At 39.2% G+C, this 27,467-nt stretch overlaps 1 protein-coding gene across 10 annotated transcripts in view; it reads left to right on the top strand.

Moving 5' to 3' along the window:
- The window catches only part of LOC131139316 (CUB and sushi domain-containing protein 1-like), a 361,438-nt gene that overhangs the window by 122,339 nt on the left and 211,632 nt on the right, over positions 1–27,467 (top strand). For 9 of the 10 annotated variants that reach the window (XM_058088813.1, XM_058088812.1, XM_058088816.1 and 6 more), the window contains one exon: positions 9,869–9,981. In XM_058088813.1, coding sequence (XP_057944796.1) covers positions 9,869–9,981 — 113 coding nt within the window. Of the gene's footprint in view, positions 1–9,868; positions 9,982–22,236; positions 25,160–27,467 lie in introns of those variants that run through there. The other variant, XM_058088821.1, reaches the window with a different exon arrangement.

Genomic DNA, 27,467 nt, shown 5'->3' with positions numbered 1-27,467 from the left:
TGCAGTGTGGATAGGTGTGTCTCACATGATCAACGTTGCAGCTTCCTTTGATTACAATGGATGCTTTCCAGTTGGACAGCTGTGTTGGGCTGTGTCCCTATTGGGTGTATTTCATTGGAAGTGTTTGACACATTTAAAAACGTGTTTCAAGCTTAGCAGGTGTATGCAAGTATATACTGTGTGCCTGCATGCTGCTGTGAAGGTTGCTTTTCTAAAAGCACTTGCATGGACGCTTATTTTGCTCTGACAGAGTGAGTGACTTAAAGTGGACCTATTATGCTTTTTCCACTTTTCTGACCTATAAATGTAGTTAGAATGTTGTATTCTAATGTTAAACGATGCCAAAGTTTCAGATAATGAGGTTTGCACGTTTGAAAGTGAGCCCTGAAAAAAGTTTAGATGGCTCAAAATGCTCTGTTTCAAAAGGTGTGGTAAAACTGCTCCTTTGTGATGTCACAGAGGGGTGGACTTCCTTATATGGGCGTGTCTGTAAGTCGGAGAAGCGCTCTACCCTCCCTCAAGCTCTGCTCCTCTGTTTACTTGCGACAAATGGCTAACGACGCCACCACCAGGCAAGTGGTAGGAGTTTCTGAAAGAAATGGATTTTAATCTGTCAATGGCATTTCACACTGGACTGTTTTGTGAACATGGACCACTATGCAGCTGAACCAGCCAACACCTTTCCAACATTAACTTTCCAACCTAATGGTAAAATGCTAAAGCTACTTACCATTGAAAGACATCTTGAGGTAATCCCTTTTTTGAAAAAGTTTGGACTGTCCAGTCTCTGCTTCCCGATCGAATTTGGGATCCAACACATATGTCTGTATGTTAAACGCGGACATTTAAAAAAATAAACAGTTTTCGCCATAACCATGAAATCCAAAGAAATACAGCTGAATTGATGCAGATTCGGGAAGAACTGTAAAGCTTTGTGTGCTGGTTATCATGTTTAGCTCCATTTATAGGAGTCCACAACTCGATACAAAGGGCAGCACAATAGGTCCCCTTTAAAATGAAGGCTCAAGGTTGGTGTAAATACGGGATGCTCTTCTTTTGCTTTAAGCATTGTAAATGGTACAAATGTGTGAGGTTTAAAAAATACATAAAAATGATCTAGGCTCTGTGCACTTATGCATTTAAATAGTTTATGTATTAATGGGTGGTGACTACAGTAAGTTGCGATTGGGTATTTTGGGTATCATTGAGATGATGAAATAGGCCCAGTGGATGTTCAAAACAGTAATTTTGAGAGCACACAAGGGTGTATACAGTAATAGCAGTGACATTACATAACACTAATGAACAAATTAATTCTCTAGTTGATATATACCTACAAGGAGGCCCCCAGTTGGCTTTGAACAACCAGTTTTGGGGCCTCTTTGTGTGGCACTTTCATATTCTTTCCATGCCTGTGGGGTTTTCTTTGGGTGCTCCTGGTTTGACCACATTCCATAACATGCGCAAGGTTTTTGATCCCATATTCATTCATTAACAAGTGTACAGTAATCCCTTGTTTATCGTGGTTAATTGATTCCAGATCCAAACCTGATAAGTGAATTTCCGTAAAGTAGGATTCTTTCATAATCACTGGATTATTTTTGTAGTTATAACATAGAAAACCTATTTACAATCTTCTAAATAAGGTTTTAACATTATTAGAGCACCCTAGACAAGAAATAACACCCCTATAGTTAGCTTTGCATTTTTATTACCCGATATAGTCGATATTTTCTGTTGTGGCTTTTGTTTTATCATTGCATTGTAATGGCGGCTTTAAATGGCTTTACACTCATAATAATAAAACTCACTAATACTAGGCCAAAGTAAAAGACAAGGCACGAGGCTCAAGAACAAAAAAACACCGCTGACAAAGGGTCAGAGTACTCAAAGACGCTTTACATTGAAGAAAACTCTAATTAGAGTTGGTTGATTTTAAGGCCATGCACATGGCAACTATAGGAGACATGGCAGTAAATAGAATAGAGCCATAATAGAAGTATTTAGGGTATGTGATATGTGAATAAAGACTTAACACAGTAGTGATATAGTAAATGTAACCAATATTGTAGAAGCTTATTCGCCATTGTTATTTTGCTTTGACACACTTCCACATGTCGAATATGAACACACACGTGATCATCGTCTATTTTCACAGGAAGCCACCACACCAATTTTCATTTATTTTCAGTTAAAAAAGTCTTTTGTAAACCAGTTTGCTGATTATGGATACAGACATTTGCCAGTGCCTTCTTTTGGCACGTATCCATTTCTCACATTCACAACTTTTTTAGTGTCCCACCCACATTAGCTATGGAAAAGAGCCAGTGTTGGGCTTTGGGCCAAGCTCCATTTTGTTTTTATTCATTTATTTTTATAAACCAATGTCCTGTGCAGACTGATACACTTCAGTTAAACCACGGTCGTCTGCTGCTTTTGGACATTGTGACAGATGCATGTTATATAACTTACTTGTTTGTGATATTAATGAAGTTCAGGAGGCGTTAGCTGTATGAAGTCCACTGCGCCTCTATAGACAAAACAAACAGGTGCATGTGAAAAACAAGTCGATTTATCAAGCAGTCCGGTCTGAAGGACAAAAAGATGTTGGGCCATGAGTGTGGATACCCACAAACTTCATGCTGCCAGGCAGAGTGAGACTTTCACAAAGTGCAGTTAAACCTCTTGCCACATTTGAACTCCCTTCTACCTCTGAATCATGACTGATTGATTTTGCAGATGCCCGCGGTCTTGGGCTGTTGCTATGGATGCGGACATCTAGATGATACCAGTTGGATATTCAGATTAAAAACTTGGAAATAAATGCTCTGCATGGTGATGGAGTGAAATGTCATTTCACCGCATCACCACACACAAATGTGTTCATCTACAATTTTAATTTAGTGTCTGCAAAGCCAGAAAAAGCCTATCTTTAAGGTTTAACCTTCAAAGTAATTATATTCGGTGACTATTGCGGCAAGAAAGTGATGATACCTTGTTTGTTAGAAATGACATAGAATGTAGAGTTTACTTTATATATACTTTATATAGAGTTTATAAGCAGCACACAGCAGAAAATAAAAGATAAAGTGCACAATCACAATATTCTTTAAAATACCTCAAATTAAATAATCACACTTGAGTCTTACTACTTCCCAATTAAGTTCCCATTAAAGCTACATACACACCAAAAAGCATGTTCCCTGTACGCCATAGGTTTAATAGGACTTTTAAGAATAAGGACGTGCTAACAAGTACATTTCAAATTTCAAATTTGCAACCAGTCAGTTAACAATGCCATTAAAACTACAGTATCATCATTTTGCAGAACTTAATATCATTGATGTCTCCTCGCATGTGTCCTGGTTCAAATGTACTCTCGGTGCTTGCATGCACTGCTGTGTGTTTGTTGAAGACACCACCAGGGACTCACTGGGGTTCTAAAACTCCTTTCATATACATCAAATGTACAAGACACTTAACTCCTTATTACCCCGAAGCGGCGCTGCCACGCTGATCTATGATCTATGATCTTGTGTACTTATTCCCCCACTTCCTGTCTTTTATATCTCAGTAGGTAACATAAGAATCTACAAGGCAAAATAGATGTAATTTCATGCCCTTACGTGCCAGGTATAAAATGGGTTTGGATACAGTGTATGATAAAAAAAAGTTTGTACAAAACCGGTGGACCCTCACATCCTGTCCTTTGGTGAAAAAAAATTATGCATTTGATACATTATTGTGTTTGACTTTTGGACTGTTTTGTGCTACTTCTCCACGACATATGACAAAGATTGTACTCCATTCTTTTTTATGGCATCTTGTCGTAGCATATGGCCTGTATGACATGTGGTGTCGTACAGGGTTGCTCTTTTATATCATAAAGCACAGTCTGCCTCTTTGAGATGATTGGGACACGACAGGGAGAAGACAATCATGTGAGCACACGGCCGTTATTCATGTGTGCTTCAACACTTGTAGCATTGCATTATGTAATAATGGTGCATTATGTCGTAATGTCACCCCACTATGTAGTTATGCAGCATTTTGTAATATTCATTCATTTTCTACCGCTTATCCTCACGAGGGTCACGGGCGTGCAGGAGCCTATCCTAGTTGTCTTCGGGCAAGAGGCAGGGTACACCCTGGACTGGTCGCCAGCCAATCACAGTCGGTGATGCGCAAAGGCGACTCTGAACCTGCGAATCTCCTCAGCTACTACAGCTTACAGTACACTATTATGTTATATACATGATTTTTCTGTATGCCATGTCAATATTTTAATTTTTTAGAGTTGTATTCATCACTAGGATTCAAACATAGGTTAGTGTGGTAGCAACTAAATGTCTTGGAGTGCTGGATCAACACAATAAAAGAGAGACGCCCTGATTTTTTTGTATGTATCGCCTAGCTGTTCTCCAAAAATAAATTAACAGTAGTCTTGCCAAAGTTTTATAACAATCTGTATGCAGATTAAAAGTTTGTACATGAATCTCCGCCAGTTGAACTTCATCTTGTTACTATTTATTCTAGTCCACTGCTTAAATGGGCTATGTTATTTTAGGTGTTTGAAGAGGGTTTTTTTTTTCTTTTTTTTGCTGACCCCTTTTCATGTTTTTCCTTTTTTTGTCAAAGTCAGTTGTCACCAACAAACACATGCTGTCCATCCATTCGCTTTGTGTCATGTCACAGATAAACTGCCAGTTACCCCAGAGAGACCTTCAAAAGGAACCACATATTCAGATTGATTAGTTAAAACTAATACTTTCACTTGGGACATACAGTATTGTATATCTAGTCTCTTGTACTGTATATCTAGCTCACAGCAATGTCACCTTTCATACCTTCAATTTAAACGTAACGCAGTTCAAGTAACTGATATTTTAGACTGTACTTTTACTGAAATCACACTGACAGACCTTTTCACCTTGCAACCAGATAGTCACAGTAGTACGAATACCATTTGGTAACTTGTTCATCTTGGCTATTTGTATCGTAAGAGACAATTATGTCAGTGGTTCCCAGCTTTTTTCATCACCTGCAGCCTTATGAAAATCTCATTTGAAAATTAAAATGGCCAATTTGCACCAAAATTGAGCAACACGTTTATTTAAAAGTTAACTGAAGCGTAACTATCCATTCATTCATTCATTTTCTATGCCGCTTATCCTCACTATGGTCGCCGGGGTATGCTGGAGTCTATCCCAGCTGACTTTGGGCGAGAGGCGGGATACACCCAGGACTGGTCGCCAGCCAATCACAGGGCACATATAGACAAACAACCATTCACACTCACATTCATACCTATGGACAATTTGGAGTCGCCAACAACTAGCTTGACAACAGAAGATCATCAAACAGATAGACAAGTATCAGTTGTTGCCATCGTGATTTATGGTCACCTATTTGTGGTGTACAAAATTGGTGGACCAGCCAGGAATCCTTTCATATTATGTTACTGCTAACATTTAGTACCAATGTTTATTTTCTTTTTTGCCGGGCTATTAAAAGTCCATGTTTACCTCTCCCTATGAGGATTTCCTAGAGGGGTAACCTCTTTCTAGTTTCTCCAGACCCTTGAAATCAATGGCCGTGTGGACAGGTGAGAGCCTGCCAGCGATCATGCAATGATTGCTTCTTTTCTTTGCAGTGTTTGAACTCCACTAGCCACTATTCTCTCTCTGTCAGCTGTTAAAGCGTCATTGATTTCAAAATGAGAATGTCGGCTCTGAAGCTCACCCTGTTGTCAGTTGGTTCACCAGTATTCTGCTTAAACAAATTTGCTGCAATTGTACTTTAAATTTGGATTAAAAAAAAGAACTGACATGCTGCTAATTCCTTTGCTTAAATAAGACAGATGTTGTCTGCAGTACTGCCTGTGCAACACAATATAGACAAATCCTCCCTCCCTCTGGCAGCTATAGCAGCTTATCGTTTTTTGGAAAGACTTTTTATCAAGATTTTCAAGTTTTTCTGTGAGACCCAGGGGCGTCCAAACTTTATCCACCAAAGACCGCATATTAAAATCGCATTAAAAAAAAAAAATCAAGAGGATGCAAGGAGCCAGTAATATTTATAAAATGTTTGCATTGTGTTATTATTAGTTATGAGTATCAAAATGTCTACTTTTTTCTTTACACTGACATTTGCTCAATTTTTCCCATTTTTGCTGTTTTTAAAAATGGAATTGATCTCAACAATGTGCCGTGAGCCAATGAAAAACAATCATAAACGATCTCCGAGCCAAATGAATGTAATAAAATATGAAATACACTAAAAGTACCCTTACCATGAAATAAAAATCATGTAAATAAATGATTAAATAACAACAGTGATCCATGAGAAACACAACAATCAACACCAGACAATTAAAATATCCACATAATTTACATTATGCAATAACTATATACAAAAAACGTGGTAAGGTGAATTTTTTTTCTGATTTTGTGCGACCAGGGTGCTCTTAGCATTTACCTATGTTGCCTCATTGGCCAGCTGGCTGTGCTTTATGGACCTTGGTTGGTGCATTAGAAGCCAGAAAATAATCCTCCCCTAAATGATTTCCATAAAGTTGTACATATAATGTATCCAGTAAAGGAATATCTTTATATTTACATGACAGAAAAGGCCAGTCTCATGGGCTGTTAGACAGAGCGAGGGATGGACAAGCAATGGACAAGCTGGCTGATTGGTCATTTGACTGTAAAGACAGCTCTCACGGAGCGGCTGTCTCATAGCGTAAGCTGGATGACTGGCAGGACAAGCTGACCGACGGCATAATCGGTCGCATATTCTAAAGCCAGCCCTCTTACACTTGAATAAATGTCAAATAGTTGTCGGATCAATGTGTTGTCCTGATTAGGAGGCTGTGTGCAGTGCAACAAACTAAGAAGGCGAGACAGAGAGAAATGACACGGCCAAGTTGGCCCATCTGTACAGTGGATTACTGCTCATTACCTGATTGACTAGGGTGTTTGTGTGTGTGTGTGTGTGTGTGCGCGCGCGTTTCACTGTCAAACCAACATTTAGCAGACAAATCATCTGGCTTATCCCAGAAAAAAGTAGACGCCTGATCATTCTGCTTTTTTATTTACCGTTTTTTCATTTGACTGTAAAGGGGAAATGTGCTTTTTTGGAATTTTGATCATCATATGCATGAACAACATGAACAAATATTTTGTTCCTTTTTTCGGTGCATTCTAGCACAGAGAAATGAATTAACATGAGCTACATAACAACATATGCCATTGGAAATACTTATTTTGACACTATAGCCCTCACAAAAACATCTAAAAAAATGCCAACAGTGTTCCGTTTACATAACTGATTTGTATATTAACACAGCTACAGCGATATTATTATATCGTAGCAGCTAACATGAAAAACTAGTTTTATTTGGCAGACTAACACAATGCCCCGCTAACCGGTCGTCTCAGCGTTATTCACAGATGGAAGAATGCGCCTAGAAAAGAAGGTAGTGTTTTAAATCATCAAAATACAGCAAGATACTGCAACTTTACATGTTATCATAGTGTACTTTTACTGTATGATCACAGCATGGATATCAAATGATGCAATGTTGTGAGAGGTTTTCATGGTCCAAATAGGTGTGTCCCGATGACGTGCATTGTTAGCTAGCTCATATTAACTTGTTTTCTTATGTTATAATGCAAAGAAAAGGCAAAGTATGAAAATATAAAACATGTTTTCATGTTTCACAAAAAAGTGAAGTTCCCCTTTAAGTGACATTTCTGGCACCCCGTATTGGTTGTGCTGAAAATACAGTAAAAAAAAACACATTATGTAAATTGTATATAATATTTTATATGATATATAGTTTTAAAGGGTCCCTATTAGACATGAGCCATATACTGGTTATAAATGGGTATTTGTTACGGATAATTAATTTTTGCCAGATCCGAGTATGAAACAAGTACATTTTGTCAATATCCGTATTGCTCATTATGTATTCACTCTTCACGCTCTGTGATTGGTCAGTCACACACAGCGACCACCTATCCATAGACCAACTATGCAACAGTACTATACTTGAATTGTGTTTTTGTCTTATTCCATGAAGTCATCATAAAACAGGCGTGATACCTACAATATAATCATTTTGTTAATTTTCAGTTAGCAGTACACGGACAGTGGTAACGGTAACTTGCTTTGACTGGCCACAACATTAGGTACACTTGGACAGTCGCACAGTGGCAGTATGCACCTTGCAATCTTAAACTCGTTTGATAATGTACACGGTGCATTTCACAAGACAGCGGATAGTGATTTGGCAAAGATGAGCTACTTTGTGTATATGGACGTGCCATGGACATGTATGTGACATAACATGACAGAAACAATTAGTATGATATACAATACAGTATATCCAGTACAACTGAGAAAAAATAATGCAAAGCATTGCCATCTCATAACATTCCTTGGTTGTGTCCATTGTGCATTTCCTCCCTGTACAGTTGTCATTCAGTTTGTGGCTCACCAACCCCCACTTCCCCCAATCTCTTTTTACTCATCTCTTTTGTCCTTGCTTTGAGGCCAAGGAATTTATTTGTTCAACTAGTATTTTTGGACTGTCTTTTGTGTTTTTCCGTGTGGCAGTGTTTCTTTCTTGTTTGCCGGTGACCACCATGTAGACCAAAGAAATGTGCAGTTACGATTGTCACAATGGTCCACATTTCCTTTAATAAATTGATTAAATCTAAATAATTATGAAACAGAATCAGAACACAATTGCCTTTAAGAAAAACAATGCAATAAGATGGTAAATCAATACACCTTACACTTGGAGTTTTTAAGAAAACATTCAATAATATGGAAGTGCAATGATGCCAGTATTTTACAGTATACAGTACCATAACCATAAATCATTCCTGCTTGTGTAGATGATCAGGTGCATTCTAGCAAGCATATTTAGGATAATATCCATTTCAGAATGTACAGCCGGAGCCACTTCAACTGTCTTAATGTGCGTACTATGACTAGCGGTAACGTATTCCCACCTCCCTGTAAATAGATGGATAAGAGCCTCATGTTTTAAAAGAAACCAATTTTGGTCAATTGTGTCTTGAATGCCACTCATACAGTTACTACTTAGAGGTATAGTAGCACTGATTGCAACTTACTGGGGATAACAGAGGTACTGTAATTAGACATCAATGTACAGTGCATTAAGCACATACAGTATACAGTATGGGCAGCATTCTTCCACCTTTCAGGTGCGAATCCATTGCTGCAAACGAGCTACACTGCTCCTCCTGAATTCGAACTTCAACTAGCTGGCGAATTATCCTCTCCAGAACCACTGAATAGACCATACCAGGAAGTGTGATCCTATGAATGATATTTGGAACACAGCCTACAGTCCCCCTTCTTAAAAAGGCCCAATAGCACTGCTTTGTCAGTGTAACGGCATCCCTTACCACTGGTCCACTGATGTGTTCTGAGATTATTGGCACGACAGGCTTCGGCCACCTTATGATGCAACAATAATTGTCTGTTGCCTATCACTGACTGCAACACCAGAGTGGAATAAAGTCCAGCCCCACTCAAGATGGCTGGTTCCAGAGCCCTTTCTGTGCGCTGAGGTGAATCCGACTATATCTAGCCGGAACTTCTTCACCTTGCGCACCATGCTTTTTAAACTCTCTTTTCCAGACAGTGAAACAGCAGGAGGTGTCATCTTAAAAAGCTGTTGAAAACAGAAAACAGCAGTTCAGGCACACAAATGGTTAAAACTGGGGTTTCAAACACACTAGTTCAAATAGTGTATTTTGTACTTTGGCGTTTTGAACTTGTCGTCCTGCTGTGTTGAAAATAATTCCCAACATTTCTCTGCACTTTCTTTTAGGTTGTCGGGGTTCATGCTGCCTTCTCCTTTAGTCAGCAGTGGATCTATATTGGCCTTGTGGTTTACCACCGATTTCGCCGTCAGTGCACAGGGCTTCAAAGCTGTATATGAAGGTAAGCTCATGATTTAAACTGTGCATATTATAGTTAAAGTTGGTCCAACTGGTAAATGCAGAAAATATTCTGCCTCTCTGAAGATAATAACGATCCCTTTTGACTGAGTCGACACTATGAGTTTTTCCCACATATTTTGGTGACCTAATTTAGTTTCAAGAGAAGGTCAGCATAGTATTAGAAACAGCTCTCAGCTGTGCATAGCTGCTCCACTGCAAACTACTGCCATGTTAACAAATATTAAATGAACATCCCTCTTAGTGTCATGCAAAACTGAACATTATTATTTTTATAAAGGCAGAATTTTTTGTGCAGTCTCTGTAAACCGGACAAAAAGACACATACGGTATGTGCATGCAACCATACAGACGCAGGGGATGATGGCATCACATCAATGACAAAGACTTCTCATGAAAAACATGTTATGAAATCTACCACAAAATCCAATCAAATAAAAAATAAACAAATTAAAACCCAAATGAACACATTGGTTACATTAAGACAGGTAGACGGGTATTTAGGTAACAGTCTTGGGGTGGTTATGCGTTCATTGGCATTGTCGGGAGTAACGGCATTAATAATAACATTACCAACACTGGTACCGGTACACCGATTGCTTTTTTGATAAGGGGTGATATCATTAATGATGATTGGCTGAAGGTAGAGTATATTTTCATGCAAAGCCAAGCAGTGCCAGAGTTGAGGTAAGGTCCGTCGAGTTACAACAGGCACTTTAATGATGGAAGTACAGGCACTACTTTAAGAGTAGGCACTGCTCAGGCACTAAGAGTCTAGTTTGGAGTTGTTGGAGTTTTTCCCCTCCCCTCTCCTAGTGTTGTCCCCCCCTTTGCCCCCCTTTGCCCCCCCCCCCATGTAAATTTCCCCACTGAGGGACGAATAAAGGCATATCTTATCTTACTTTGACATATTGATGTCATAGGCAAGAACATACTGTACATAGGAAGCATACAGTACACATTTCGTAACTGTTGCGAAGCATCTTTCAACCCGACACTTACACAGTTACATCCCTACATATACCTGGTATACAAGTATTACAAGTAACACAACTTTCCCTGGTAACTAATTACATTTATGATAATTTTTATGTCACAGATTGAATTACTTCTTTGCGAAAATAACCGTTGACTATAACAAATTACTCATAATTAGTCATTTGCCCAACACTGTTGTGTGGTTAGGGTGATTTCATTGTAAAGTGCCGTCTGCCTATTGCTGGGTTGTCCATCTTCAACACAGCCAAACAGGGGACAACACCTTGATAAAAATGTGTTGAACAAGCTGCGTTTTCTTCGGCTAGAAGATGAAAGTACGCCTAATCTCTGCTGGTGATTTATAAAAAATAAAAAAAAAAGAGCTGCCCATGTCAGGGATCCTGTGTGGGCGACTTGCAGCTCACTGCTGCTGTCTTGGTCTCCTCAGTATCAGTTGGAGCTGGTGTGAGTGTATACATTTACTTACTGTCTGCTTGCTCCTCGTTGCCACATTGGGATGTGATTCTGCTGTTATCGGTGCTTGTTGTGTGTTGACCTCCTTCTTTACGGAAGACTGGTTCGTGTCTGTGTGCCTGTTGGCACTGAAATGCTGGGTCTGACCTTTTGGAGAGACAGACACACATACACACTCATCACACACATGTACTTCATCTATGAGTCATGGAATCTAAATATCAAAGACAAACTCAGAGGATCAGATATACACACTTACTCAGTAGGTCGTTGTGTGCATGTGTCAGTCAGAAGTCAGCTTAGATTTTGAGCACGTGGGGCAAGAGGCTAAAGCAGGCTCGCGTTTTTTTTTTTTTTTGTGGAGCATTTGTCCACAGCAGGTTGAGCTTGTAGAAGAGAAACAAATTGATTATTCCATAAAATAGATTATTGTGAAATTAAAAGTGATATAGTTGAAATGATATTGTACACTTTGACATCTGTATACAGTTTAATTTTTCCATAAACATCATGCTTTGTTCAGTTAAAAATTAATGGAAACATCCAATATATGTGTATAAAACTAACACGGGGAAACCAATTACAGTGCAGGTGAGACTAATTGTAGGACACTTCCGCTTGTCACATTTACGCCAGTGCTATTAGGCTGGCTATGGGGTTGTCAGCCAGACACCACCCTTCACAAATGTTTCACTCCTTTAATCCCGGAACATCTCTGGGTGCATTGCTCCACTGGTCCCTGTAGTCTACACTAGAACCCTTCTTTCCTCAAAGCCATTTCATTTCGACAAAGCTCTATCCAAAAGGTTTTAGTGTAGCCTTTACCGTCAGCTTCCACTGGGTAGGTGTGGGTTTTTTCCAGTCAGTTTGTGTGCATGCAGCTGAAACCTCTATGTATTTCTCTGGCTTCCTCTAGAAGGCATCCTCCATCCCTTTGTCCCATGACATAGTCAGTTAGTCCATGATGACGGACTTTGCACCAGTGGATGAGAGCATAGCCTAGTGGAAAAGAAATTGTTGTGATCTCAGGGGGAAACTTTTAGGGTTCTCGGGCTGCATCCACAGTGCTGTTTCCCACTTGGCTGACAAATTGGATGAGCAGTTGTGTTGTCTCTGGGCTGAGTTTGCGTCGACCCGTGATGTGTCATCTCTATGTGAAAACTAGGAATGAGCCGGATACTCTTTATAAACGGGTATCCATTGCAATGCATTTTTTTTAGGAATATGAGTATGAAACAAGTGCATTTCGTCATCATCATCATTATTGTGTATTCACTCTCACCCTCAGCAAGCTAAAACTCAACTCTGAACCACCAACATCACTTTTTGTCCACCTGCCACTCAGCTCGCCTAAGGAACACATTTATAGCAACACAGCACAAGTCTTATTTATGTCTTTAAATGGCTTATTTACTCTCATTATGTTTACCGTATTGGGTAATACAAGTATAAGGCCACCTATAGGGGTGTTAGTTCATGCTTAGAGGGCTCTAATAATGTTTAAAAATGCATTTAGAAGGTCATAAACAGGTTTTCTATGTTCTAAATAAAAAAAAAATATTACTTTTATGAATAAGGAACGCCACGGAAATTCACTTATCACGGTTCTGGAACCAATTAACTGTGATGAACAAGGGATTACTAGACATTCCCGTCTGTGCCCTACTGAGTGCTTTTCCTAGTTTCTTTCCTGGCAGTCACTGGCATAGCCACCACAGCCAGAAAAAAAACCTACTGTACGTGCCAACTATAAATGGTCTTAAGTGTGCTCTTATTCTTGAACCTTGGGATATTGTGACCAAAACATGTCTGATATCTATTAATCTGTGGAACGACATGTTCAAAGGAGATAAATATATCTCCTTGAAAAGATGTAGAATGAACCCACAGTGCACACTAAATGAAAGTCTACTAAGTATGAAAGGAAACCAAACTGAATAACCTCAGAGAAGTACTGTACATAAAGGAGGGGGGAAAAAAAGAAGACCACAGTAAGGATGCGTGGCTGAAATGAAGCTATAAGTGGAGGAGAGCAATAGCTCACTGATAAAAAGCCAAGTTTGCAAACTCGCCCTGCAAAGACATGATAATCATCAATTAATTTGCCCCCAAAGCTAGAGGCGAGCAGCGGGAGAGAGGTGTGAATGGAGACATTTAAAGTGAGAAGGGATGACTGGGGACACTAGGGAGGCACACAGAGGGGATTGTATCTGTCTGTAATCCAACTACATTAGGGATAAGACAAAATATTAATTCAGCAGAGGAGGAAAATGTTATGAATGTCATCATCATTATCGACATCAAACTTAGCAGTAAGAGCTATTTTGTATCGTGATGTAAAAGAGGGTTTGGATCAAAAGATCCAGTGGGGATTTGTGTAATCCTCCCATCTCCTTTAGCACGTCGTCTCTTTCTTTTACAGCTGGTGGAGAATACATTTATATCACAAGATAATGATTGTTGTATATTTGTAATGCTCATATATGTTGCTTTTATGTCGTCACTGTGGTAAAAATGTCCCAAGTTGAGAGCTTGTTTCATCCTCATAGTGCCAAAAGCTAAAACATAAATATTTATACCTTTAGTAAAAGATGACTTGCTTGAAATGAGCTTCAAATTGTCGCTTAGCAACAAGGACCAGTGCCAGCACTTCCACTGAGCATTTGTTAAGAAGTGCAAAGGCAGTGCCAGGACTGTCCCATACTTAGGAAATATTGTGTAACTTAAGACATTATTTGTGTTGTTAGTCTTTTAAAAGATGTTTTGACACAGGACATATTTCTGCACTTTCACAACCCTTGGAAAAAATGGAATGGTTTAAATGGGTCACACCTCAGTGCTGTGTCCGTTTTTATTTAATATGCAGGCTTTCCCCTAAGATTTTTGAAGCTGTGGTGGTGGGCTGCACGGCGGAGCAGTGTTTAGCGTGCAGGCCTCACAGCTAGGAGACCCGGCCATCTCTGTGTGGAGTTTGCATGTTCTCCCCATGCATGCGTGGGTTTTCTCCGAGTACTCCGGTTTCCTCCCACATTCCAAAAACATGCTAGGTTAATTGGTGACTCCAAATTGTCCATAGGTATGAATGTGAGTGTGAATGGTTGTTTGTCTATATGTGCCATGTGATTGGCTGGCGACCAGTCAGTATTTTCATCCTACCCACTTTGTAATTGGCTGCCTACGCCGAGAAACTCAGTCCTGAAAAGTTATGATCAGAATCGGTGAAAAAGCACAGTCCTGGCAGAGTCCAACCATCACTGGAAACGAGCCTGACTTACTGTGGACCAAGATGTGGCACCAGTCATATAAGGAGCGGACATAATGCAACATAATGACTAATTGTCCAATATCATTTAATAGCTGTTTGAAGGGGTAAATGTGATTTAATTTGCCATTTCCACCACGGATGTTTCATAATTCTCATTTTACATTTGGACAACAAAGGGGAAAAGACAGCTGGCTGAATTAGTCAAGCTTATTAACTAGAAATTGTTGATTATTGTGAACATGATGTGTTTCAGGGGTTTTAGGGTGTGTCTCAGTGGGAAGGAAAAGGAGGAAAACCCAAACCATTTAGTTCTATTACCGCATTTAAGCAAAAGACAAAGATGAAACCATCTAAGCATTACGTTCTTACGCTCATATATTTTGCATACACACATACACATATCAGTATGTTCTTGTTTGTTCAATTCCAGCAGTTGTGTTTCCTTCCCTGTTGAGGGCCGTGTATAAAGCATACACATACACATAGACATGCTCCCAACCCACAGACAAACATATGCTTTAACATCCAATTGACTGACATCAAAGGTCAATGATTTTGGACCTGATATAAGGCCTGCTCATCATATCTTTTGTATTTTATACCAGTAGTGTTTGAGGGGCTTCAGGTCATTGCTCACATGTTTTTTGACATCAAACTCATCCACACATACGTACCTTTGTGGACCTCGTTTTCTTTACTGGGAGAGGATTCATGGTGAAATTAAAGGACACACATACATACAGACATTCTCTGGACTAAAAGAGATTTAAACATTTTGGTTACTTATTATTATTTAAAGGTCTCCTATTATGCACATGTGACCTTTCAATGATGTTCTTACTGTAGTGTCCTCAAAGTCTGCTTATGAGCATCAAACATGAACAAAATCCATCATCTCCTTCACTTATTTGCTTCACGTTCGAGAGGAGTTGTGGTCAAGTTTTGACATTTCATGACGTCATGAATGCAAACCCGTAATATCCATAATAAATTCTTTATTATGGATATGTTCTGTTGTTCTGTTCTGAGCTGCAAATCTGATTATTTAATTTTCTTCAATGAATAGGCTAACCTACCATAATGTTGCTGTGAACATGTGAATGTAATGTTAGCACAGTAAATCACTAATGTTTTCCTCCTCCTGTCTCAGTCCTTGATTTTACATTGTTGTATCTGATTTATGGCATCTATTATGTTGGACAGGTGCAGTCTGTATGTATAAAGTGCATAAAACTGCTTCTTGTGGCCTTTAACTTAGCATTAAAGGGGGTCTATTATACTTTTTCCACTTTTCTGACTAATAAGTGTAGTTAGAATGCTGTATTCTCATCTTAAAGGATGCCAAAGTCTCAGATAATGAGGTTTGACCATTTGGAAGTGAGCCCTGAAATTAGTTTGGGATACCTCAAAACGCTCAGTTTCAGAGGGTGTTGAGAAACTGGAGATTTGTGATGTCACACATAGGTGGGCTTCCTTATATGGGCATGCACTGTAGACCATATATGCTTTCTGCCACCAACCCGCTTCTTTGTTTACGTTGTTAGCAATGGCTGAAATGAAGTGTTTCTTTGGTTGTAAGGGGAAGTTACATGTGTTTACAATTCCAAAGATCCAAAGAAATACAGCTGGAATAGGTGCAGATTCTGAAAGGTCTAGAATGCTCTCTGTGTTGGTGGAGTTCACAATCCAAAACAAAGGGCCGGAAAATGAGCATAATAGGTCCCCTTTAAATCTACAGACATACAAAATGGTGAATTTCTAGCAGGGTAGCTGACTATAAGCACTTTTAAACTGTCTAAATTCCAGCATCAAACCTAGATTTTGGGCAACATACTTCCAATAGTAAAATATGGTACCTTTAATCAATATTGTGTTTTTGGTTTTTAGGTTTATTTTCATCTATTTTTAACACCCCTATGCATGGACTCATTAACATCCTATTATCAGCTTCCATTGCTTACTGATTTGATGCAGAGCTTTGGAGGAATGCTGGCAAGAGCTCCGTAAACTCACAACTTTTGGACGAGATGTAAAAACGACTGCAGTTTCCAGCTGAGGGGTCCTTCAACATGATGTTTCACATGAGAGAAAGCTTTTTCATCTGGAGTTTATTCCAAACCCTCCAGCTAGATAGTTTTCTTAGTGGCGCCTTTATTTCACAGAGTTTCATCTTAGCAAATCTCAGTGGGATGCAAATAGCAGTGACAGAAGATTGCACAACTTAAATGGCTGTTTTTGATGTTGTGGATGGCAATATACGGCATGTTGGTAGACAAAGTAGTATCTTTCTAAGGCAGGTATTTTGCAATAGTGTCACATGCTACTACATTATTTTATTCAAGGTACAGTCTCCGGTCAGCCACTTCTTAAGGCATCAATTATTCATATTTTAATATTTAAATACGCTCCCTACTATTACTGTGGAAGTAGGGTTTGTCGTCATGAATTCCAACGATCACCTGACTCTGAATCTAAGAATAAGTCAGTTTACGATACCGTCATCTCTTTTTTTATTGTGGTTAATTGGTTCCAGAGTCGACTGTAGTAAATTAATTTCTGTGAAGTAGGATTCCATCTTAATAAATGGAATACTTTAATAATGAAAGGTAAATAAAATAACACCCCCATAGTCGGTCACCTTCACACGGACACACACATAGTTCAGGTCCAAGTGTGAAAATTGTAAATAGTTCATGGTGTTATATTTATAAATAAAGTATTTTGAGGGAAAAAAATACTTTTGTTGTTTATGTTGGTATAGTTGTTTAGGTGTTTGAGTTGTCCTTTTCTAGTCAGCATCTGATATTTGCCTGAAACTTACCTATGTTCTACTGCTGATTATTAAACTGTGGAAAAAAAGGTAGAAACAAACTATTTTTTTCTGATGAAAGACAGTCGCCTTTTGGTAGCCTCCATGTTCATTTTGTCATAGAACACAAAATAAATGCATGATGGTGGGTCCTGTGGCCAAGCCACTTGAGAACCGCTGTACTAATTGGCCTCCTGCAAACTTGTATCACAACCCAAGTATAAACACAACTTGTAGTCACCTATAACATAACCTATGATGGAAAAGTAAAGGTTATGTAAAGTTAACATTATAAATCTTACCCATGTAGCAAAGGTGTCAAAAGTATTGCTTTGGCTACTTGTAAACCTTCGTTAAATACTCTTGCAGTTAAATGCTACTTTTCCATGTTAAGCTTTTAATGATTCACAATGGCGACAACCTTCATTAGGCAAGAGAATTATTAAGGTTGTAGATTTGTCAGCAGCAGCACAGTCTCCATCTGTGTGAGGGGAAAATAAATTCACGTGGAGCTCTTCTTGATTAGCTTGTTGGGGGAATACTGGAGGATGCGTGTGAACTGATGCAAGCGGTCACATGTACACAAATATGATATTAACTCTTTGAAGTGGTTGGTGTAAACATAATACTGTTATGATCAGTACTTTGATGTATGGGTGAGGAAGAATGCACTTGCATATGTATGTGAATGAAAAATTGAAGCATGCACACACATGCACATAAAGACGCACAGTGTGATTTTGTCATTTCAAGTGTGCCTTTTAAGGTGTGTAATTCCCATGAAAACGCTTAAACCAGCAGTGTCATGATGCATGGAACATCAGGAACATAATTTGCTTCAGTTCTGCAAAATGTGTCCTTACAGCAGGGTATCAGTCATTATCGTGATGACCATCTGGATTCCCCTCTTGCTAGTGCAGGACCTGCCATATTGCCCCAAATAGTGGTCTCCACTCCATCGCTGGGTGTATCGTTCTCTTGAAGTCAATATGTTACCATGTACATGCGTGTCTAACATAAAGGTGCATAATTTCAATGTACAATCATGTACCATATATTGGCTATATTTAATGCTTTTACTGTACTTCTGATATACTATCGCTCATGCTTACTGGGCATCCTTGTGTCTGTGCAGGTCATCAATTATTTTGATGACGTCATGATAAATACAACATGCATGTTGGCGTCAGAATCACATTAGCATATAACTGATTCATTATGGATTTTTATCCATATTTAGAAGAGACCTGATTCATATCAGAGAATAGACAATTCCATCCCATTTTCCTCGGAATTTGTGCCACTTAGTGCTAATCCAGCCGAATAGACGCCTGTTCCCCTCTGTAGTTGAGCCATTCAGCATTGACCTTCCATCCAGTGCATAAGTATTCTTGACACCGAACGTAAAATGTAAGCCCATGTTGTATTAGTTACTGGAGGACATTTCTTAGAGCAAACATAACAAATGGAAGACATTTGTCACCTTTGATGGTCAAGTTCTGCTTTGTATTTGTATAAGTGTGTTTTTGTGTTGGTCAGCAGTTGCACAACTAACTTGTATTGACTGCAATGCCAGAGGAGAGGAGACGGTGCACAGCAGGGGCATGTCACGTAACTGTGTTGTTACTGATGCAAGCGGTAGTCGGCTACATCGATCAAGGCTGCAATGTCAAACATCCTACTGCGTGTGTGTGGTCATGTCGGGATGCCAGAGGTGACCGAGAGACAACTGTGTTGTCTGGGCCAACACTTGTAGCGAAAGGGGGAAGTGGTAATCAACCCTGCCTCTTGCTGATTGTGCAAAGTAAATATTACATACAGTATTTTTTTTTTGACTGGTTTGATCCAATAAGACAATAAGTCAAAGCAATCAAACTTGATCACAAGGACGTCAGAACCTTTTATTGTCACGTACATGCATAAATGAATTATGACTGATGCATTTAACCCATCACAGCAAGTATACAGCATCGGACACTGAAGCTTGGGCAGCTTTCCAGCACCCAATTAAGAGAGGTGCTTTGCACAAGGGCACCTCGGACATGGGCTACAGAGGTTAGATCATTCACCCCCCATGCCAGGACAATCAAACCTGTTGAACTTTTGGTCGCTGGCCAAATTCATAAAGCTATCGCAGACAGCTGCCCCCTATTGGGAATCAGCACTGTAGGGGAGAACTCCATTAAGTTTATTATCATAATAAATGTCATAACCACACTTAAAGCTGTTGCATGCCACTGGATCAAAATTAGATTTTCATTCAACCAAAAATATAAGAACATCACCAACAGCAGGCATATGATATCAAGAGTGGTTTAATAGAACACATTTCACAAATACATGTCTATATATTTTTTTACCATTATTAGGTAAACTTTGTAAACATTTGGGCAGAATAAGGAGACCGGCATTTAGGATGTCATGTTGCGTTGGTTACACCCTTTATTAGGTTTTCTTCAGCTTGTCTCTATTTTGGGTTGTATCTACAGTTACTTGATAAACTTGTCCTAACATTTGACAAGGCAGCGCTATGCAGGCTTGTGTTACGTCAGTCACTTATACATCAGGGGTAGCTTTTTTATTCCATGAAGTCATCGTAAAACATGTGAGCTACCTACAACATAAGAATGTTGTTCATTTTCAGTTGGCAGTACACACCATAACAGATTTACTGTGGCATTGACTGGCCACAACATTAGGTACACTTGCACAGTGAGTGGTCAAATTCCCCCTCCTTTGGGCAAACATTCATTCATTCATTTTCTACCGCTTTTTCCTCACGAGGGTCGTGGGGGTGCTGGAGCCAATCCCAGCTGTCTTCGGGCGAGAGGCGGGGTACACCCTGGACTGGTCGCCAGCCAATCACAGGGCACATATATACAAACAACCATTCACACTCACATTCATACCTATGGACAATTTGGAGTCACCAATTAACCTAGCATGTGTTTGGAATGTGGGAGGAAACCGGAGTACCCGGATAAAACCCACGCATGCACGGGGAGAACATGCAAACTCCACACACAGATGGCCGAGGGGTGGAATTGAACCCTGGTCTCCTAGCTGTGAGGTCTGCGCGCTAACCACTCGATCGCCATGCCACCCTTGGACAAATATATATTGCTAAAATAGTCCATCCACCTGCAGAATAAAGATGATTAAATGATTTTCCAACTGGAATCTCTCCATGGTGTTCCAAGTCTAAAATAGCATGCGCCCCCCTTGTTAACAGTCCTTATATGCAATCATTAAATTGGATACACATGTATGCTTATAAATTGTATATATTTGTATATGTTTAATGCATGCATTACTCCGTGTATGTTTTCCAATCAAAACATCATTTTTCACTGTTGGAGCAAATGCACCCTTAAACAATCACCTCTTCTGGACAAGGAATGAAATGTAAAGACGGGAATTGGTCCAACTCTTCTGTAAGATTCTCACAAAGCCGAGTTGTGCCACATGATTTATTTATAGCTCTGTTCTGAATAACAAACGGGTGCCCTGTATCTTGTGTCTTAAGATATGGACGCTTATTATTAATTCACTCTGTATTGATAGTATTCGGTTATCTATTATGATTATGTTCTTTGACACCCATTACATACATGTATTGATAATTTGAGCAATTGAAGCGTGTCGGTCATGTTTGGGAATTTTAAATGCGAAAATGAAACGCTATAGCCATTTATTTGGGAAACAGATAATGTCTCATTCATGGCCTGGCAATTAGGTTCAAGGTCGGTTCATTGATTCAGCACCCTGGGCCTCGATTCAGCCCTGCGATGCCGTTGGCCCCACTTGAAATGGAGCACTGAACCTTGGGACTCCCACTCGAATGAGTGGGAAGCCATACTTGTCGTTAAACACTTAAGTTGATGATGCATGAAGGAGATTATGTGAGGCTACAGATGCTGTGATACTATTGATTTTCTTGGGCAATATTCCTCCGGAAATAGTATTTTCAAAGTCACAGAGAACCATTCGGGATAGCTCATTGGGGTTAGGACAAGGTCGACTTGATAGACCTGAACCCTAAAAATGGCAAATTAGTGAATGTCCATGTTAATTTAAATTATGATAGTATTTCCCATTCACAAAAGAAGATCCACTTATTAGATTATGCAATGCACTTGTTTTACTATAATAGCCTTGGATTGGAGGGCATACTGTATATACAAAACATATTTCCATATTCGTGTGTCCCCATTTTATTTGTCCTGTTTGTTTATGTGATATTCAAACCCATCAAATCAGTATGAATTTGTTGGTGAAACAAAATACTTTCCTGGAATTATTTAAGATGTATACTTTTCCCTGTACATGCTTTCTGTTTTTTTCTCACTTGGCTTTCATTGCTGGCTTTCTAACTGTGACTCTGTCTCACACCTTAAATCTTTAACACATAGCTCCCATCCAAGGGAAGAGTCTTATTATCAAGTTCAGTCCGAGACTTGCTTCCATAGTCTATCCATATACAATCTGACATCTCGGGCATCCCTCCCTTGGCAAATTTCAAATTGAGGTTATTCTCCTGTGTCAGGTCTTAGTCAAGCGCTAATAGAGGGCTGCTGACAGACTCCATAGCTGTTATACCAAGTACTTGCAAGTGGCGAGATGAACCAAGACTGCATAATACTCAGGTTGAGGATAATAATTGACTAATTGACAATTTATTAGATTGATCTTCTATGAATTGTGTCTTTGAAGCCACATGGAGTCCACTAATTGGCTTCAACCAGCATAAGTACTGTTGGTATATTCATAACTAGTCTGTGGTCTAGAAGTCTAGAATGCAGCAACATGATGTCAAAGATAAGTCCGACATGATAGAGTGAAAAAAGTGTTTCCTCCCAAGATTTTGGCTCCTTCAGTTTCAAATAAACCAACTATAGTTTGCTTGGTCGCTCACTAACTCCCTAGCTAGCGTGAGTCTCGAGTCCCTGCAGCAAGAAATTTGAGCAACATGTAAACGGAATAGTTGGAGTGTAATTTTGACTAATAATGTTAAAACAAGAACTTCAAGTTTTCTACACTCTAACTACGAAAATCTATTAACATTCAACCCTATATTGGAAATTAATTCATCACAGTAGGGTCTGTAACTAATTAATCACTATACACGAGGGAAAAAATATTGTGCTTTGTTTTCTGCATGAAAGATTATGTGTTCATATTTTCGGAACAGATTCAATGGATTTAGATTATTTATTTGAAAAATAAAGAAAATGTGATTTGGTTCTCATAGGCCTGTCCGATATATCAAGATTGTGGCTCGGCGCTTGCTCTATTGTTTATACTCAGGAGCAGCTGTTAGGTTTGAGCACCCCTTCACTATGCAGAGCGATCCAAAATCCCCACGGCGATACGGAGGAGGAGTGGGGCTGCTTAGCGGAAGTGAACAGCGAAAAAGACACAATAAAGGTTGCAGTATAAAGACAGTATCAACCATGTTTACTGTCTGTCATCATAGGGAAAGTGAGATGAAAGCGCTAACAGTATTAACTTGGCTGAAGAAAGTGCAGCCCGATTACACTGAAGATTAAATGTTTTCTATATTTACTTAAAAATGAGAATATACTATTTATTTCAGTGGCTATTTTTCTAAAAGATTGTTTACATTTTAATAAAAACGTGCACACATTTGGCTTCGACTTTTGTGCAGATTGAGTGTGTGGGAAAAAAAATATCGGGATATAAGCTTTGGTCCATATTGCCCAGCTGTAGGTTCTCACATGTTTTCATCTTAATTTTTTGAATGGTTAATGACTAAATATGTGGTTCCACTTTGAATGCTTTTCACTGAACACCAGTGATGTCAATGAATTAACATGCAGTACGTTTTCAAATAGCTATAGATTCAGATTCATCATCAGTGACAGCCCTTTTTGACTACTCCACAACTATACCGCCCAGAGCAGTGTGTAAAAACCATGGCACGCATTTTCTCCTGTGTAAATTCCGATCGTGCATGTCTGCATTAAAGTTCACATGTGCATAATACACAGAGATTTGTGTACATGTAAGTTTTCACACGATTATGAGTGTTTATGATGTGAAGAATATGTTTGGCTTGGAGCAGATGAAGCAGAAAATTAAATGCAGTAGATGCATAATAAGGCATGTGTGCATGTATGTAAGATGAGCACGTGTGACTTGCTCTGTGGAATATCAAGAGGCTGACAGTACATTGGCAGGGCTAAATGCCTCTGCATGCATGCTTTAAAGGGAAGCAGAGGATGTTAAAAAAAAAGCGGGTTGTGGGGTGAGACGGCAAAGACGAGGGAGAGAAACGTTGAGAAACAAGGATGATACACCATGATGCATACAGGCAAAGGTGTTGGGAGAAAAGGAGTAAAAGAGGAGCAAAGACAGAGTGGAGCAGCAGAGTAGAGTGAAGCGGAGAAGCACAAGGGGCAGACAATCCTGGAATACCAAACGCTTTTCTGGCTGAGTGAGGGAAAGAGAGAGAGAGAGAGAGAGAGAGAGAGAGAGAACGAAAGACGAGGAGGGTTTGCAGTGAAAAATAGAGGGCAGACATAGAATACCAAAGAGAATAAACACTATGAAGCTTTTTAAGTCTTTTTAGAATTACATCCAAAGTAGTTTAAAATAGAAACACATATTTTTGTCAGTTTAGTCAGATACTGATGACAATACAGCAAAATAATATAGAGAGCCACACAGATGTGAGAGGGTATTAAAATAGAAAATATATATTTTTTCAAACTTTTGACCTGTAAATGGCAAGAAAACTGTCCTTTAAAAACTGTCCTTGTTCTAAATTCAGATTGACTATGCAAGGTCAACTTGTATCAGAATGATAGGAAGAGAAAACTTTGGAGAAGAAACGGAAGGGCTAATGATCCAAAGCATATCACATCATGGCTGGAAAATGCTATGGGCATAATTTATTTTCGCTTTGCTTAATCAGGTTGCTATGGAAGAAGTCTGTCATTTATTTAGCAAGACCTACAGACTAATAATATACACTAGCAAATTTATTTTTCCACAGATTTATGGCAAAGTATGTTCTTCTTCGTATTATTGTATGACATATGCAGATATTGATAAATCCACCTGGGCAGCATCTAAGAGAGCAGTCTTGCACAATATGAAGCCCAGTCTGATCAGGAACATTACAATCACATTCTGGGTTGTCTCTCATCTTCCACTGGTGGATACGATGGGCTCTCCTGGCAAGGGTTGTGTGGATCCTATTAAGGGATAACCACTGCTTCTGTGGAAGGTCAAAGCGAGGTGGTTTTGATGTTGGGTTTTCAATCAGATCTTGGTTAAGAAATTCAGTCTCTTCCCATACTCTCTGCCACTTTTTGAGACTTGGTTTGTTGGTTTCAGAATGGTGATTACCTTGGTCTTTCTCCAGATTTTTGGAGTAACCCAAATGCATTGGATGGCTGCGAAGAGAGAATCAACCCAGGCATGAGCATTGTGGTCAAGGTTCTTCAGGAACTCAGGATGGATACCATCAACCCCTGCTGCTTTGTCTGCTTTGGTGGATGAAATTAATCTAGCTCACTCCTGGTGTAGAGTCTGGCAAATGGGGTACTCTTCCATGAGGACATGTTGGTTGCTGAAAGATGCGTGTGAAATTCCTGGCTTGCGTCCTTGGTAAGGATACCTTGAAGTAGGCCAGAGGTAACTGAATCGGTAGCATGTACTGGATAGGAGATGATGCACCAAACACCTCAGAAAGTAAAACTCAAAAGTGTCAAAGAGTTTCATATTTTCAAGAAGCTCTTCTGATTCTGAAGACCAGCAAGGGGTGGACGATTTACAAAAATCCTATGGGATGTTCTTCTTAGCTTAGCTTTGTCCATCAGGAATTTGCAGAATTAATCTTATTTGGAACAGGGTTTGGGTTGGTTATGTGCTCCTTCCCCTCTGAAGTGTAGGAGTTTGTCAGCCTTTCTGAAATACAGCATGGAAGAATATTTAAATGTACTATGAGAATCTCTATATTGATGGAAAGAATGGAAAGTACCCAGTTGTTTGGCATGAAGGAGGAATGGTCGCAGGCTGAAGCCACCAAGCTGTTTACCGGCCTAATTGTTAAATTGCATACAGTATATATAGCACTAAAAATAGCCACCAGTTAAACTATGCACAATGTCAATTTAAGAAATGAAACGATTATCAGTAAAATGAAACCATTCATTATGTAGTGAAATGTTTTATTTTTTCTTATGAAATTATTATTGCTCTTTAACCAAGCAAAATTATGTTTTTTTCGATTAATCGACAACATTTTCAGCAGAATACTCAATTGGTAAAATATTCAATAGCTGCAGCCCCAATGGGGATGCATTTTAGTGCAGGAGAAGGGCCAAGAACTTCTAGGATGTTTGTACACATTAGTCATGCTAAGATATTTTACTCTCACTGTCCTCGAGCACACACAATTCTATGAGAAATCAACAGATGAAGTTTTAGTATGTTTAATATGTTCCTCAACTTGAAAATCAAAAGCGATTAATTAACGATGCGGTCCCTCTTGGGCGCCAAACTATATTTTGCATGTGCACAAACACAACAGAAGTCTCAGACAAGCAACCAACAATTTGGAGTGGTTGCATGGTTATGATAGACTATACATTAATACTTGGCCAAAATGCTAATGTTAGCAACAAACCTGTCTAATGCACATGCGTTCATGTTGTGTAAGGCGAGCCTTGCAGCAGGAGGAGGCCAGGAATATACATATTTGATGGTTAGCGCCCTGCCATGCAGTACCTAACCAAGGCAGACAGCACCTTGAATAGTTGATTGTTGGTGTTCCTGATGAACCATTTGAGGAGATGTTTTCTAATGCTCATTCCTCGATGGAACACCAGGAAATCAACAAAGACATAAGTCATAGACACTCGCAAGAAGAAAAATACAAATGAGAGGATTAGTCAGGAGGGAGCAGGAGGAATGAAAAGAGCAATAAATCGAGTGAAAGCAGAAGAAAAGGGATTCTTTTTTTTTTTTTAAGAATCATACTCACTTGGTTGAACTTGTACCTTTTCCCAAGATGCACTCTGTTTGAGATGTGTCTAAAAATAGACCGCGTAGACACACATGCAGATACTTCACCCTGGGGTGGACTCACTGTCATGCACACTGAGATGTATACACGACAGACAGGCTACACACAAACACACGTGCACACACAACTGCCACAAGTTGTTTTTTTTATGTAGAGGCGGGGAAGTAAAGGTAATACAAACAAACAAAATTCAAGAAAACAAACAAAAAAAAACATCAAAGCTGAAAAATAATATGACACACTCTGATTATTTGCGACAATATGTATAATACTTCATGGCTAGAACACATGCATGTGGATATTAGTTCACAAGCCACGGACATCTTGCAGTAATCAGATTTTTAGGCTTCCTGAAAACCAAATGATTAATGCTCCTTCACGTTTTGAGAGATATTTTCAGGTGCTGTGGTGCATAAAAAGTAACAAATAACCTTTTGGATTCTTCCAAAAAAAAAAATGCTATTTATTTTAAAATGAGGTTGACATTTTAAAGAGAAATGATACATTATTTTATTTTTGCAAAAAGAAAAAAAGGATAATTGCATTGCATTTTACATTCAGGACCCAAGTATCACTTTTTATTAATCACTGATTTTTAGTGATGATTTTACAAGTGTAACAATAATATGTATTCATGAAGAGTAAAGTCAGACAGGTGTCAACTTGCATCAGGATGATGGGATGTTTGCGGTGTGTCAAACATGTCTGGCTGCGAATGGGTTGTGCTTACTGGTGATTATTGATTGATGAATCTTTATTCAGCGCATGCTCCTAAACTCATATGACTGATGGATAATGATCCAACTGAAGACTTTATGAATGAATATTGAATGAATATTTGCTGATAGTCAAGTCAGCGGTCTGATCCCAAGAGATTAGAACATGATG

This window comes from Doryrhamphus excisus, chromosome 12 (genome assembly GCF_030265055.1).
Source record: "Doryrhamphus excisus isolate RoL2022-K1 chromosome 12, RoL_Dexc_1.0, whole genome shotgun sequence".
Lineage (NCBI taxonomy): Eukaryota > Metazoa > Chordata > Actinopteri > Syngnathiformes > Syngnathidae > Doryrhamphus > Doryrhamphus excisus.
This window is presented reverse-complemented; position numbering and strand designations above follow the sequence as displayed.